Below are 15,034 nucleotides of genomic sequence, written 5' to 3'. Positions count from 1 at the left end.
GGGTAGGGGAGACCACCAGTGCACAAACACCCTTTCTCTGTGTCTGCCCTTCCTGTCCTCCTGACTCTCATCCAGCTGGTGTGTGCTGTGTTGCTGGGCAGGCTGCCTGGAGGGAAGGGTTATCTCTGTCCCTGGTGCTTCCCCCTTGTCTCAGCAGAGGTCATGGGTGGATGTTGGCATGAATGGCAACACAGGGGTAGTGTGTGGGCCCAGATGAAGAACAAGTCCTGCTGCTGTTTCCTGAGCAAGTAAGAAGAAAAGTCTAAATTCAATACTCATGAGTGCAATGATGTTCATTGCAAAGAGAGAGGCGGTGTGAATCTGAGCATGAAACTACATATGCAGCTGATTGCAATGTGATTTATGAAGTGAATTTGAAGATGGCATTAATAGTGAAGCTTAGAATGAAAGTTTCACTGTATTTTACCATATGTCCCTGTTCTGGGTCATTTGCAATATTGCTGCAGTTCTGTCATCTGGACTGTATATTCCATGCCTATGTCTACTTCTGTTCAGTTTTGTGGGAAAAGTTAAACTGAAACAGATCATCTGTTTCTTACTAATCTCTCATCAACTGGATTTATCAGTTCTGTAGTCTGCCTCAGGGATCAGAAATTAGGTGAGAGGTGTCATGTTAGTGTCATGAATGTGATTTTAGCAGTCATCAAGAAAATTTTCTCACATATGTAAAAATTCTTTGATTATTGAAAGATGTTGTATTTTACATGTTCAGCAGGGGAGCTGTCAGATTTTTGAGGCAACAAAAGGTTAGATATACAGAAAGGGAAAATATTTTTGGTCTTTCCTTGCAACTTTTTCAAATAAGTTGCTGATTTGGAAGCAGTGCAGCAATGGCTGGGTTTAGTAAGGAAGAAATAGCTACCATCATCACCTTTCCTCACCCCCAAATCTGTGCCTGGTAGTATGGGAACAACTATGTGAAATAAAAGCAAGACTGAAGGAGGCAACCACAGAACACACCAGGATTGATGAGACTGGCAGTATCAGTAGGATAATGACAGTTAATGATAGGGGTGAACACTGGGAAGACACGTCTCACTGCTACTTACTGCCTCCAAATGACCACAGAAGTGTCATGGGTTTCTGTGTTTTGAGTGCAGAGGTACCTCAGGGAAGTGCAGCAGAGCTGTTGTGCAGACTGCCATCCCAAAGGCTTTTCACAAGGACACTGCTACTATGCAGAGGCAGTTTTATATTGGGTACCAGTGCAAGAAAAGCAAGAGAAGGCTAGGAATTAATTTTGAAGAATGAGAGAAAGTAGGTTAGCACACAGAAACCTGTGATGGTGGTTTAATCTTCCAGTCTGATGCAATGAACAGGTGCTTGGTTAAATTGTATAGATTTTCCACCTCTACTGAGAGTCTCCAGCCTCTATAGACCATGAGTTTACACATAAATCATCCCCATAGTTTGACTCTAAATACTCTGTGCAGCCTCGAATCAGCCAGCATTTTCCCTACAATTTGTTTCTCCCGTCTTGCAAAAACATGAAGCCAAATCCTGAAACAAACAGCTGGGAGGGTCACTCTCCTGTGCTTTCAGTGTTACGTGTACACACTGAGAATGAGGAGGAAACTGCAGGGATAAAATGCAGTTGGTACATGGTATTAAAGAAGAGAAGCAACAGGTATGTGGGTAGAAACTCACACAGTAATAGGAATTACAAGTATGTGACTCCAGTTTTAGAATGACAAGGGCAAAAATGAGGAAGGCGGAATAGAGTGGGAGTGATTTTCCCAGAAGGCTGTGTAATTATTCAGGAGGAATGATGCTGTAAGAATAAATCATAACTATGTAGGAAGTTTTTATCTGCAGGATCCTTGTCTCCCTGCTCGCTGAAGTTGGAAGGTATAAAGCAACAATTACATAATTAAAGATGTGACCATAATGATTGTGTAAAATGGAACCAACTTAAAGTTGCAAGGCCATTATTGTTGAATTGAATATTTGAATGTATAAGAAAACTTCAACAACTGAAGGCTATTTGAACTAAAAAAAGGGCCTATTTAAAGAAAAAAAAGTTGGTTTCATGCAGGTAATTACTAAAATGGCAGCAGAATCAAACAAAATCAAGAATGAAAAAAACCCCAAAACATCAACAAGTATATAAATTGCATTAATTTTAAAAGTCACCCTAACAACAAACAAAACTTGTACTTGTAATGGAAACTATATTTCTACAGACTTAAGTCAATGGAAACTAAAAAAAGTATATTGGATGAGTATAACTTTTTATCTTAGGACAAGGATTTGTTATAGGTTAACATTTTCACAGGCACATAACTGGCTTGGTTTTCAGAGATGGCCATTCACTTAGTGTATTGAATATGAACATTTGATGGTATTCATGTTGCCTAATTTAAACACCTAATCACAGACATATTAAATTTAAGCTAGTTGTCTTAAACTGGCTCTACAGTCTGAAGAGACATGGCATCTTCAGAGAGAAAGTAATTCCTTCTGTCTTGGATGCCAATATTACTGTGAGATATCTTGTCCTTGAAAGATTCCTTTTCTTCTCCACTGCTTATAAAAGGAGCTTAAGGTAACTAAGACTTGAATGATCTACTTTCAGGTGATTAAAGACCTGAAATAAATCCTGTAGGTCTTGTTATCTAGCATAAGGCATCCATATTTGAAAAGTGTAGCCATAATAGCTACTCGTAAGGCCATATCCAAACAGGCTATTGCAACTCGTGCTCGGTATACTCCAAGAGTTAGCTCTTGAAAAGGCTGGGCCAGGCAGTGCAGAGGCAGACATACTGAGCCAAGGTGTGGATCATGTTGGCAGTAAGCAAAGATTCAAACCCCACTTTTGGAGGGTGGCATGCTGGAAGGGCTCTGTGGCCACTGTTTCCCATGGTCTGCCAATGATGACATCTTTCCTCTTGGTTCACCTGTATGTCAACCTTGGCTTGAATGAGTCACTTTGTCTTCAGGGTCTTCCTGGGATTTGTCTATAAACATAAGTTTCTTTGATTTCAACATTTTCCTTTCTGGCCTCTGAACATCTTGTTTAATTGCCCTTTTCAAATTCTTAAGCTATCCAGCTCAGACTCTGAAAGGCCTGGATTGAATTCAGAAGAAGGAGATGAGAAACAAGAAATGTGCCAACAGGATTTTTCAACTTTCTTCCAAAAGGCCTTCTTACTTTCTTTGCTTGAGACCATGTACAGCTGTCTGGGTTGGTACCCTCTCTTGTCTCCTTCCTTCCTCATCTCTGTTCTTGGCACTAGAATCAACCAGTTTCTGACAAGGTGGCTACATTAATAAGCAATGGTGTGTTGGCAGGCATACAGGAAGAGCCGGTTAGACAAGAGAGGGGATAAGAATGTAGCCAGTGCCTGGGAGTGTCTGTGAAAAGGATTCCTGCTTTCCTGATACCTATTTGCTTCTGGGCTATTTACTTGTGCTCTGCTCCAATGAGCAGGGTGACAAGTGAGTGTCCTTGCCCTTCTCCTGGGAGCATCAGCACATGCAGCAGGGCCAGGAGGAAGCTGTGGTGAATAGGTTCGTGTGGCTGTAACTGGGAGAGATGCCACCATCCAGAAGCATGATCTCAGGGTTTTCCTCTGGAATACATCTTGGTGTCTTCCAGTCTGCTTTCTGCTCCTTGCCTAGAAACTGGGATCTGCAGCCAACTTCTGACCTTATTTGTGAGCTGGAAACAGCCATGATCCCCACTGTTGGGCTCATGATCCCAAACAGTATGACAAAGTAGCAGTTTTCTGTTGGATGCAGAAAGGGGGTTGTGACCCCTGCCTTAGGAATTGCCATCAGTTTGGAAGTTTCTTTTCAGTTGTTTTTAGTTATTTTATGGGAATCTAGAAAAGATCTTCTCCTCTTCCCTGTAGTTCTGTGGAAAACAAAACCTCTTTTAGAACACTGAGCAGAAAAGACCAATGGAAGGTAAAGCTGAAAGCTGGTGGGTGTTTAGGCCACAGTGCTGATCGGTCATTTCCTCTTACAAAAATTCACATTTGGTTGTTGCACTACTCCTTGGATATGGCTGACCACGTTGATCATTTCACTATTTTACTTTGTAATTACAGATTCCTTTCAGCTCATTTATTAAAATAACTGTATGTCCAAGTAGGCCATCTTTTATGCAATGTCAAAACAAATAGATAGAATTAATTATGAGTCTTTAAATATATGGATGTAAATTGCCATAGGTTTTGAAACATGAAACTGCAACACTTTAAAATTATATTGCTGAATGAGATGACTCATCATGCCTGGGAAAAAAAAGATCCTGTGATTTTATTGTATTTTCCTGTCATTAAGAAAATATTATACTTCAAGCAGATGAAGGATTGCAAAATTTGCAGACTCATTATTACTGGATAGTGGTAGCAAAGAGAAGTGCATTACATTTGCCTTCAGATATGTGAGTGTGTTTTAGCACCCACATTTTTGTTTCTTTTTTAAAAAAAGGTATCCATTTAGAGGACAAAGCAGAGCTCTGGTTTGCAGAAGACAAGCCTGGACACACCAGTGTCTTCAATCCACTGCTTCCATGTCTGCGTCCCCTCTTTGCTCAGTGAACTGACCTTGGACAGATCTATCTGCTGGGTCATCCACACATTCTGTAGCTTTTGGTGGACATTCCATGGGTACTGACATATTCCCAAGGGGAGGGGGCATGTTTTGTGTGGGTGTTGGCATGTTTTCGGGGCTTGCTGGCATGCTTTCAATGGGTTTTGGCATATTCCCAGTGGATACTGGCACACTCTTGGGAGGTATTGGCACACTTTCTGTGGGCATTGGCACCCTTCCTGGAAGTGCGGGCATGCTTTTGGTGGGCTTTGGCATGTTCCCAGTGGGTGTTGTCATACTTTCAGTGGGTGCTGGCATGTGTTCAGTGGATATTGGTGTGCTTGTGCTGGGCTGCTCACAGTGTTTCCCAGACTCTGACTGTGGGGTGAGAGGAGTGGGGAGTTCTGGCTCCAGGGCAGCATTACACGTTTGAGTGTCATAGGTCTCTGGATTGCTGCTGTTGCTTGGGAGGGACTCCTCTGCCTTGTGGGACACACTGAAACCTTCAGCCAGCTCCTTCAGCATTCTCTTGTCACTTGCATGCAGCTCAATGCTCGCCTGCTCAGAGGGGGAAGGGCTTGTATCAGCATCTTCTTCTTCTTCTTCTAAGATGCCATTTCCATTCACCTCTTCTGGGTACTGTGCTTGCTTTATTTTTTTGTACAATTCATTCCTCTCTTCCTGCAGAGCACGGCAAAGGTTCTCTAGTCTCTGGATTTTCAACACAAAGCACTCATATTCCTTGGACCTCATGGCTTTCTGTAGTCAAAGACATCAGACAAGGGTTCATTAGTAGAACTGGCAATTAGGAAACAATTTGAGACCTAAGCAGCCTTCACAGGATGCTGCCAGGTGGCTGGCTTTCACCAACTGCTCTACAATAACTATGGTCTTTTGGAACAAAGATTCAAGAGGAAATTCATCCCTGTTACTACAATGTATTAGCATTCTCCATACATATTCAGATCAATTTCACTCAAAAATATTTGCAGGAATACCTGTTGATGATCTGTAGAGGTGGAAAAACATACTGGATGTCTATACAGAGAAGCATCCAAAAGTCTTCCTGGACTTTTGGTTGGTGTGGGTGTGAATTTTGGAGGAAAACAAGCTGCATACTACGTTTTGTTTGTTTTGCTTCTGGGTCCTGTGAGAGCAGCCTGAATTGGAACATTTTCTGCTTTTACACCCAGTGAGGAAACAAGAGATACATAAACCCATAAAAATAGAAACAGCAATAGCACAGAGCTACAAAGCTAACCAGAAAGACCTGGTCCAAGTTCAGCATATGTTTGGGGTGAAACTTCAGGCAGCCTCTTATCTTATTTGAATGAGTTCCAATGTGCTTATGAACTTCCTTTGCAATGCCCCTGGGACAACATGTTTAAAACCATGGTGAGACTCAGTACTTGCTTTGTACTCTTGGAGTTTGCCTAAACAGGAAGTTAATGAAAGGTGTGAATTTAAAGTTCATTATCTAGAACACATTAATTCCCTGGATGGATGCTCTTATGCAGAAAGAAAGTAGTATGAAGTCAACTAATGCCAGTTGGCCTTTCTGGGAGAGCATTAACAATTACCCATTTTTAGAGCACTTAAAATTCACAGTTATATAATTCAGTTTCTCATGGATGTAGTGAATGTCTGCACAATCTAAAAGCCCTAGCAGCTGGGATTGTCTTTTTCTCAAAAGACATCTAATTATCAAGGTAGCTTTAAAAAAAGACCCTTAGATTCAAAAATAAAATTTTCACTGACTTTTGGCAGTGTCAGGTTATCTTATCTCCTAGTTAAAGCTTTATTTGGGGAAAAAGACGCATCTTAAGACGAGAAAGACCGCTCACCTCTTCAATCATGTCCAGTAATGCTCTGTTACAGTTCTCAAACCTGGATTTCCATGTAGCAGTATCCTTTTCCAACTTCTTCATTTTCTTTGTCATCTATAGAAGCAGGAAGAAAAGCTGAATCACAACAGAAATTTCATGCTGCAGATGAAAATAGGGCTGCCCTTTTATTCGAGTCTTTGGCTGTACTCATAACTCTGCTACCAGCAGCTGTAGTGTCCGTGCTAGGTAATAATTTATGTTAAGGGATGGATTTCATTTTAAGTAGCTGCCATATAACTTTCAGCCTCTAGTCTGTAGTCCTAAAATAGGACCAGTTGATTATAGCTATCTTCCAGCATACAAACTATCACAAAAACAAAAGGCAAAGAAATGGAGGAATCATTCTGTTTGTCTCTTTACCAGACCACAGTGTTAGATTGCTGGGAAGGTAAAGAAGGGCTGGCATCTTCTGAGCCATCAATGCCAAGGACATTCCCCCTGGATTAGTCACCTCTATACTACCTCCAAAACACACCACTAGCTAAATAGCCCCATTCTCCCCTTTGGTTTTCTGACTGAACTCTCTGTGAAGAATCATTAGAGACTGCTTGGATCAGGGCATGAGGATTTTGAGCCCTGGTGGCAGAGTGTTTATTATGAAAGCAGGTATAGCATGTTGGTGTGTTTCACTACAGGAATTCATAACCCCAGCTACAAGGAAACAGTCTGTGTGGGCTGTTTCCACACAGTGAAAAGGTGTTGGTGGGCTTCAGCTCTGCCTAGGCACTCCAGTGGAAAGATGTGTAGCCTATGTCAAGCTCTCTGTACCAGTGTCAGTCCCCAGAAGCTTCTGAGCACTCCTGGAGACATGGTCTGACAAGCATGGCTCCAGACTCCCCCTCTGGTATCTCTTAGGGATCTGTACCCAACTACCATATTAGATTTTAGGTAAAGTGTTTATTCTTACAGGAAATCTTGGTTTTAGCTGAAAGGGAAAATGAAATGTTCAGCTTGCAGAGCTGAAATCTAAGCTGCTGTCAGTTGTGGCTGAGTGTGTCCCAAATCTTATTTGAATGTTGATGAGATTTTTCTTCAAAATGTGAAAAAATAGTCCCATCTCAGGTACAATTATTACAGTGAGAAATATAAAGGGAAAGTATCAATTACAAATTTCAGGCATGAGTTACTACTCACTTTTTCCATCTCTTGTTTGAATGTGGCAAACACTTCATTGCTTTTGGTTAATGTTTTCTGAAATTCTTCAAACCTTTCAGAATAGAGAGTGATCTGCATTAACAGAAAAAAAAAATATTAATTTCAGAAACTCCAGGACAGTGAACTTCTACTTTGGTAGAAGATAATAAAATAAATTTTGCATTTGGACATTGAAATTAGCTTCTGTTTGGAGAATACGAAGCACAGACATCAGGAAACAGAAACTCTACACATCTTTTTAAGGTTGCAAACTATTATGATTCCATTATTTTAGAAAGGTACATTGAGTAAGAATAGAAAGATCCAGGCAAGTGATTTTTAAAAGACCTGGGAACTGTGGATGCCCTATTCTCCTGAATGTTCCAGCTATGGTGTTTCTACACAGGGTATCCAGAAGCAAAATAATTCCCTAGATATAGAGACTTCTGAAACATTTCCCTTGGTTTGATCCCCGACCCATCCCCATGGACACGAACTAAGCTGAGCTGGTCCAACCACTGATTCTGTGCAGGACCATGCAACAGGATTCACTCAAGGTGAGAGCCACCGTGATAATGAGCTGTGCCTAAGCTCTAAGTCTTACTTCACCACACAGACATCACCAAACCCCTGCTTTAACCCAAGGTCATAAGCCCTGATGGACCTTAGCAGAGGAGCTCAGTACCACTTGGCTGCCCAGCTGTTCACCTGCCTTGCGGATTACTCCCCCAGCCAGGCTAGGAGCTGAGTGCTACCCTGGCTATGCTGCTTCTGATGTCCAAGTGAGCTGGGGGAGAGGCATCCCCACATCAGGCTGCAACCACAGTTTCCCCTCTTCCATCATTCTGCCTGGTGGCTCAGACTGTGGCCTGGAGCTGCAAAGGCAGTGCTCGATGTGCTTCACTGGACTCCCCTGTTGAAGAGGAGTGTCGTTGCTCACCCCACCACTAAACAAAGCCCACCCTTCACTTTCACAGCACTGTGATTCTGCACTGTATTACTTCAAGATGCATCCCTGTACCATGGCTTGAGCAAGCTGAGGGTACCTTGTCAGCTCTGTTTTGTAGCCTGCATGTGGGCTGCAGCTGTGGGCAAGGCCAGCAAAAGCAGAAGTGATCTCCAGCTGGCCTTTTCTGCCAGTTTCACTTCACGAAGCAGAGCAGAAGAAAGGTCTGTTGCAATGTGCCAGCATTTCAGACTACTAGGGCTCCATATTGTACTGTCAGTGTATACCTGGCAGCCATGTGAAAATTCACCAGTAGCTGTATTTTGTCAGTAATACCTATTTTTTATATCTAAAATCATTAGGGAGTTCTAAAGATCTGAAGTTAGTTTTTCTTTATGATTTTCTCATTTTTCACTTTTTCTGGTGTGGGATTTTTTTGGGGGTTTTTGTGTTTGTTTCTTTGGTTTTTTGTCCTCTGGAAAGGAAGACCATCTCCAGCTTATTCACTTCCTTCTAGTGCCAAAGCATCCCCAACAGTGTTTAGGTGATCAGATATTTCATCTGTCCAGCCTGACAGCTCTTAGAAAAAGTGATTGACATAACATGTGGTGGCTGAGGCAGGGTAGGTGCAGGGCAATGGGAGGTTCAAGAACAGCCTGCAGTATTCTCACGTCTGAGTGGAGGCTGGCTGCCTTCTCCACACTGGCAGGGAGCTGGCTAAATGATTAGTTAGGAGCTTTCTTTTTGTGTGGTGCCAGTCAACTCATCCCCTCCCCTGATACTACTGTGCAATTACTGAGGAAAAGAAGATTTAGAAAACGTTGCTAGTGGTGGAGCATGTTTAATTCTGATTTTGAAATCAGGTATGGTTATATTATGTATTATACTCATTTAAGCTAGTTGTTATGATGCCCCTTGTCACAGCCATAAATGCACTGTACTGTGGATGTGTTCCAGCTAAGTTTAACCTAGGTAGTTATGGCCCCAGTGGCTGTGAACACAGCACTGGCTGCAGCCCTTTCCCACCAAGGTGAGTGAAGACATGGGAGGTTAATCTGTACAGAGTTCTCTGTGGTGCCAATATCAGAGCTAGCTGACATGAAGCTCGTGTGTATTTATAGAAAGCTGTATCCAGAGTTGTGACCTAGGCACAAACAAAAACTCAGAGGGATTTGTTTCAGCAGCCCAAGTGCCACAGCCTAAGTGGGACACTGATATCAAGTAAGACATTTGGAATAGATGTCATAGCTCTAAGAGGAAATGCCTGAGCATCTCAAAGCCAGGTGAGGGAGCAGGGGTGGGAATCAGCAAACTGAGGCTCCTAGCCCAGACCCATTGCCTCAAAAAAAGCTCACCTCAATTCTGTCATTGCTTTTCTCTTACAATTTTTGTTTAATTAAATTAAAAACCTTTCATGTTTGAACAGGGCAAGCTCTGACCTCAGCTGGGGCCCTAGGCAGCACCTAGGTAGCTAAAATAATCTGCCTAAGCATCATACCTGGGGAGAGCGTGCAGCATCCTGGGAAGCACCACCACAGTTTGGGTGTAACCCTCAGCTGGTGCCAGATTCCTGTCACCATTCGGAGTGCCAGAATTGGCCATCTCAGGCACACTGTGTGACCCAGAGACAGGCTGGCATGAAGATGATGTCTGCAGTTCCTTACAGCTCAAGGAAGCAGTGGGTGCTCATCACCTCCTCTAAAATGGAGTGGTATTTCTGTGAGGGTTATATTATGGCTTCTCCCTATCTCACTGACTAATGTCTTATAATTTCCATGCAGCTGTTCCTCTGCTAATCATAAGAATCATAGGACGACTTGGGTTGGAAGGTACCTTAAAGACCATCCCTGGCGTGGACAGGGACATGTTTCGCTAGACCAGGTTGCTCAAAGTCCCATCCAACCTGGCCTGGAACACTTCCAGGGATGGGACATAACATCTATTTATTTTTTTGTGTTGTTTGCATCAAGGAGCCCTTTATGCTCTTTCTGTTTGGCACTTGCACAAGACCTTGCATGATGGCATCTGGTCCATGAGGGAGGCCTTTCAGTGTTACCATTCTAGAAATAATAAAAGTAACAAAAATAATACTAATAGTGTTATTATTCCCAGTAATTTCAAAGGGAGGTTGATGTGTGACAGAGCCCTCACACTCGAGCCATATACAACTGTATGTTTCATTTCAGCAAATGAATCACTTAAGTTTCTCTACACAAAACTGAAAGGGGCACATGTATTTTCAATGCCTTTGCAGACTTGTTTGACTGGATTTTTTCTAAAAACAATTTTACTGTTTCAAATGTACGCTTAATAAATTCTAGTTTTTATCAATACCTTCAGTTTCATTAAACTGGCTACAGAGGTCTGCCTGCAAAAAACCCCTTTTTTCTGGTTGAACATAAAAGTTTAATTAAAACCACCCTGAGAAAATTGGGAGCAGGTTTGCAGTTGGGACAGACTCAGCTGGAGGCATTTGAGGTTTGATTGCAGAACCTGTCAAACTGGTGTCAGCAGGAATTTATATGATGTTCTTCCGTGTGCTACTGGCTTATCTTAACCCTTGAAAAAACAGTTGAAGAACCAAACCCCTCTTATCACATTTCCAGGTTATCAGTTTAACACTAGCATTTCTTGACTGCTCAACAGGTAGCAATTAGACCATCTGCAAGGTCAAAGCTGGAACAACTTACCAGTATAATAAACAGTGAGCAAGGGCTAGGAGAGGGTTTCCTGATGAGTGAGGAGATTGGCAGCTGCAAGAGGGGCTGAAAGACTGACACCACCCCTCTCAAGCTCCTGCTAATCTTTCTCGCAGATTTATCAAAGAAGATAAATCTACATGACTCTTTCTCTAGGTGTAGGGAAATCTACCAATACTCTCTTTTTGATGTGAAAGTCCAGGATATCATCCAGTGTTCTCACTCCTTGATTCATGGTCTCACTCGACTATTCAGTGTTGATTATTGCATTGCTCCCAAAGTGTAGTATATACTGCCTATTTCTTGGTTTTACTACCTTTCACTCCAGCCTGACTCCTCGTGTAATTTTGGCAAGTAATTTTATTTTATTGAAAGTTTCAAATTACAGTTAAAACTAGCGACCCCTTTGCATGAACTCTTAGTAGACAGAATTCCTGCTAAAGTTAATGAAAACACTGCCTTCACACTCTAGTTCAGAAAAGCACATGAGCACATCAGCTTCAGTTTGGTAAATGTTTCATGATATGCATGTACTCCAGTGCTTTGCTGGATTATAAACCTGTCTGAAGGGTAGTTATGGTGTATAATCAAGCCAAGGCACATACATTGTTTTGTGGTTGAATACTGTAAACACTCATAAATCAGAGAACTATAGAATGATTAGGGTCGGAAGGGACCTCAAAAGATCATTTAGTCCAACCCTCCTGCCTTGGGAAGGGACACTTTCCACTAGACCAGGTTGCTTCAAGCCCCATCCAGCCTGGCCTTCAACACTTCTAGGGATGGGATATCCACAAATTCTCTGGGCAACCTGTTCAAGTGTCTCACCACCCTCACAGTAAAGAATTTTTTCCTCATATATAATATAAATCTCTCCTCTTTCAGTTTAAAACTGTTACCCCTTGTCCTATCACCACATGCTCTGGTAAAAAGTCTCTCTCCACCTTTATAAACCTCTTTTAAATATCTAAAGGTTGCAAAAAGGTCTCCCCAGGGCCTTTTCTTCTACAGACTAAGCAACCACATGACACAGTATGATCCGCAGTTGTGGGCATTACCTTACAGCTGGCTTGAAAATGACCTGTTTCCTTTGCAATAGTTTATGGGATGTAGAACGAGGGTAGAAGGAATACACAGAAAGTAGTTTGGATACTTTACCTGGAATGGGCCTCATGGGTTAAAAACTGGGAAACAAAGGCACACCATGCAATAATCTCTCCTACGTCACCTGTGCCTGCAGGACAGTCTCTTGCTCCTTTAGCATTTTGGCCTGGAGCTTCCATTCTGCAGCTTGGTTCAGGAGCTGTGTTTTGGGCAGCAGAGAGAAAAATTGTTAGGTCTCTAGTTTATCAGTTGGAAATCCTCATTCTCCAGCTACTCATACATCTACCTCTGCTGCTGTAATAAGGAGTGATCTAACTTTCAGGTGAATGTAGTTAGAGGAGTTAGGCAAGACAGGGTATTTAGTGTTAACTTGAGACATGGGATGGGCCATTTGGTTTCCAAAAGAACATTTGAATTGCAGTTCAAAAACTGCTTTGAATTAAGTGTGCAGTGCAGTGGACTATAAAAAGTGTGGTATTTAACCATATCTTCACCAGACTTCTAGAGAATGGTTGTGATGCTTTCTGGCACATTCATTTCAGCACAGCTCCAGCCAAATTCCTGCTCTCCAATGAATGGCAAACTCCCTTTCGATCAGGACGTAGCATGGTCACAGTCAGACATGCCTTAAAAAATCTGCAAGTTTTCAGAAAGGGAATGCATAGTAAAGGCCATATATTTGCTGCCGTCTGTTATCTTTGGGCTCTATTTGCATTGACAAGTGGAGAATCCCAGCTCAGCATGACAAACATCTCGCTTAGGTCAAGGAGGCAGCCCAGGAAGAGCTTGACTGCAGTTTCATTCCTGGCTGCTCGTGGGAAGATGTAACTCCCTGCTCCCAGGCATTTGGCAAAATTACATTCTGATATGAAGGCTTCAGATAGACCAGATGGAGGGTTGGTCGAGGCTGAATGAATTGTAAGAATGAGGTGTACAGAGACCTTTTCTGGCTACAGTTCTGAGTCAGGACTTCCAAAGTGCAGAGTAATATTTTAGCAATTGGTTTAATCTGAAAGCAGGAAACATTTAGCCAAGTGTGGAGGAAATATACTGGTCGCCTACCAAACATTTATAAAGTGTTTTACCAGTGAAGCCAAATGTGTTTTAGAAAAAGAATGCTAATGATAACTTGAGCAATGAGACATAAAGAAGTTAGTTACCACAAGAATTTGTTCTGTTTGACTAAATTGTGCTTAAATTGTACTGTAAATTGGATTTAAAATAACACAGTTGGGCTCTGAAATTATATTGAAAATTAAAAGGACTTTGTACATCAGTGGACCCTACTCTTATACTGGAAATGAAAGGTGAATATAACCACATGCAGGAAATGTGTTTGATTCCCAGTAAAAACCTTTATTCTAACCATTCTATTGGAAATAACGCATGTAAACTCTATATACCACCTGGCGAGAGAGCTTAGGATGCATCCTAAAATGCTGACTGCCTCCATCTATTTGTGGCAAAAAGATTATAAGCTCTAGAAAAATATTTCTTCCATCAATTTGGCCTTTGATGTAGACTCACAGAATTGTTGCCATCTACAACTTCCTAGACAAGAATGTTTTACAGCTAAAGTATGTACTGTGTGAAGAAATGCCACATTCTATTTGTTTTCTACCTGCCTCTCAATATTTATTTTGAGGATTTAATTGGATGTTTGGTTCAGTGGAAATAAATCAAATTCATGAATTTAGATCTTATTGGCTAACATTTCAAATAGGTTGTGTCATAGCCAGTAAAAAGAGATGGTATGGGTGGGCCTGGGTTAAATGAGTTTCAGTCCATGCATTTATTTTCTTTGAAGAGGGTAGGTTTCACACACATAAAAAGAATGATTTTTTTTAAAGTTGGATGAGATCTGGATATTTATATTTCACCTTTTTTAATATCTACTTGTTTATGTTTTTTTTAGGAATTATAGGGTATCAGGCTTGAATGATTTAATGAAAACCTTTTTGAAAACCTTCAGAGCTACGCAGTCCCTAGGCCAGTCATTTCTTCGAAGAACTGGGCTTTTATCTGTATTGCTTTAATCTCAGCCAGGGTTACCTTCATACCCAGTGTGACTGGAATAATGAAAAGGTCCCACATCTTGTGCCATGTCTTCTGCCACAGCACAACAGATGGACAGAGAAGGCAAAGGAAGGTTGCTTCTTTTGCCTGTTAATGAAATTCTTCTCTCTTACCGACCCACATAGCTTCTGCAGCCAGTAAAAATCCAAGAGTTAATAAACTATTCTGTAGTGGAAGCAAGCCACAGAGAGCCTTGCTCAAATTAGTATGTGTTCATATGCAGCCCGAGGTCATCTGCAAACACCAAGCTGGGAGAAAATGAATCAGAACTGATACATTTATTAATAGGCTGTGAAGTGGTAACAAGGAGGCTGAAGTATAAAAAAATGAATAAATATTGCATGTGGTGTTTACAAAGCAGCACTTGAGTGAAGTGTGGTGATGTTACACTCTATTGTTAGAGCTATGATAGCTGCTGGAGACCCAGACAGTCACATCACACCCAGGACTAAAAGGACCAGTTCTCATTTAATGGCATGCATCTAGGGACTGGCTTAGAGAAAATTAAGCTTCCCTTTTTGCTGTCAGACTCTGTAAATTCCAATTATGAAGAAATCTAATCAATGCCTTGCAGTCATATACTTGAAAGCCATAGATGCTTTAAACTGTGATTAATTGCACATCAAAGT

At 41.6% G+C, this 15,034-nt stretch overlaps 1 protein-coding gene across 3 annotated transcripts in view; it reads right to left on the bottom strand.

Moving 5' to 3' along the window:
- Positions 1–1,279: 1,279 nt before the first annotated feature.
- The window catches only part of TXLNB (taxilin beta), a 36,298-nt gene continuing 22,543 nt past the window's right edge, over positions 1,280–15,034 (bottom strand). For all 3 annotated transcript variants that reach the window (XM_051792448.1, XM_051792450.1, XM_051792449.1), the window contains exons 7-10: positions 12,454–12,528; positions 7,581–7,673; positions 6,405–6,500; positions 1,280–5,319 (exon numbers count right to left, since the gene is read on the bottom strand). In XM_051792448.1, the coding sequence (XP_051648408.1) occupies positions 4,525–5,319; positions 6,405–6,500; positions 7,581–7,673; positions 12,454–12,528 (1,059 nt within the window). In that variant the 3' untranslated portion in view covers positions 1,280–4,524. The remainder of the gene's footprint in view (positions 5,320–6,404; positions 6,501–7,580; positions 7,674–12,453; positions 12,529–15,034) is intronic.

This window comes from Manacus candei, unplaced genomic scaffold (assembly GCF_025592945.1).
Source record: "Manacus candei isolate 608988 ecotype Guabito, Panama unplaced genomic scaffold, ASM2559294v1 h1tg000034l, whole genome shotgun sequence".
NCBI classification, from domain to species: domain Eukaryota; kingdom Metazoa; phylum Chordata; class Aves; order Passeriformes; family Pipridae; genus Manacus; species Manacus candei.
Note: the sequence above shows the minus strand (reverse complement) of the source record. Positions and strands in the feature narration are given on the sequence as shown.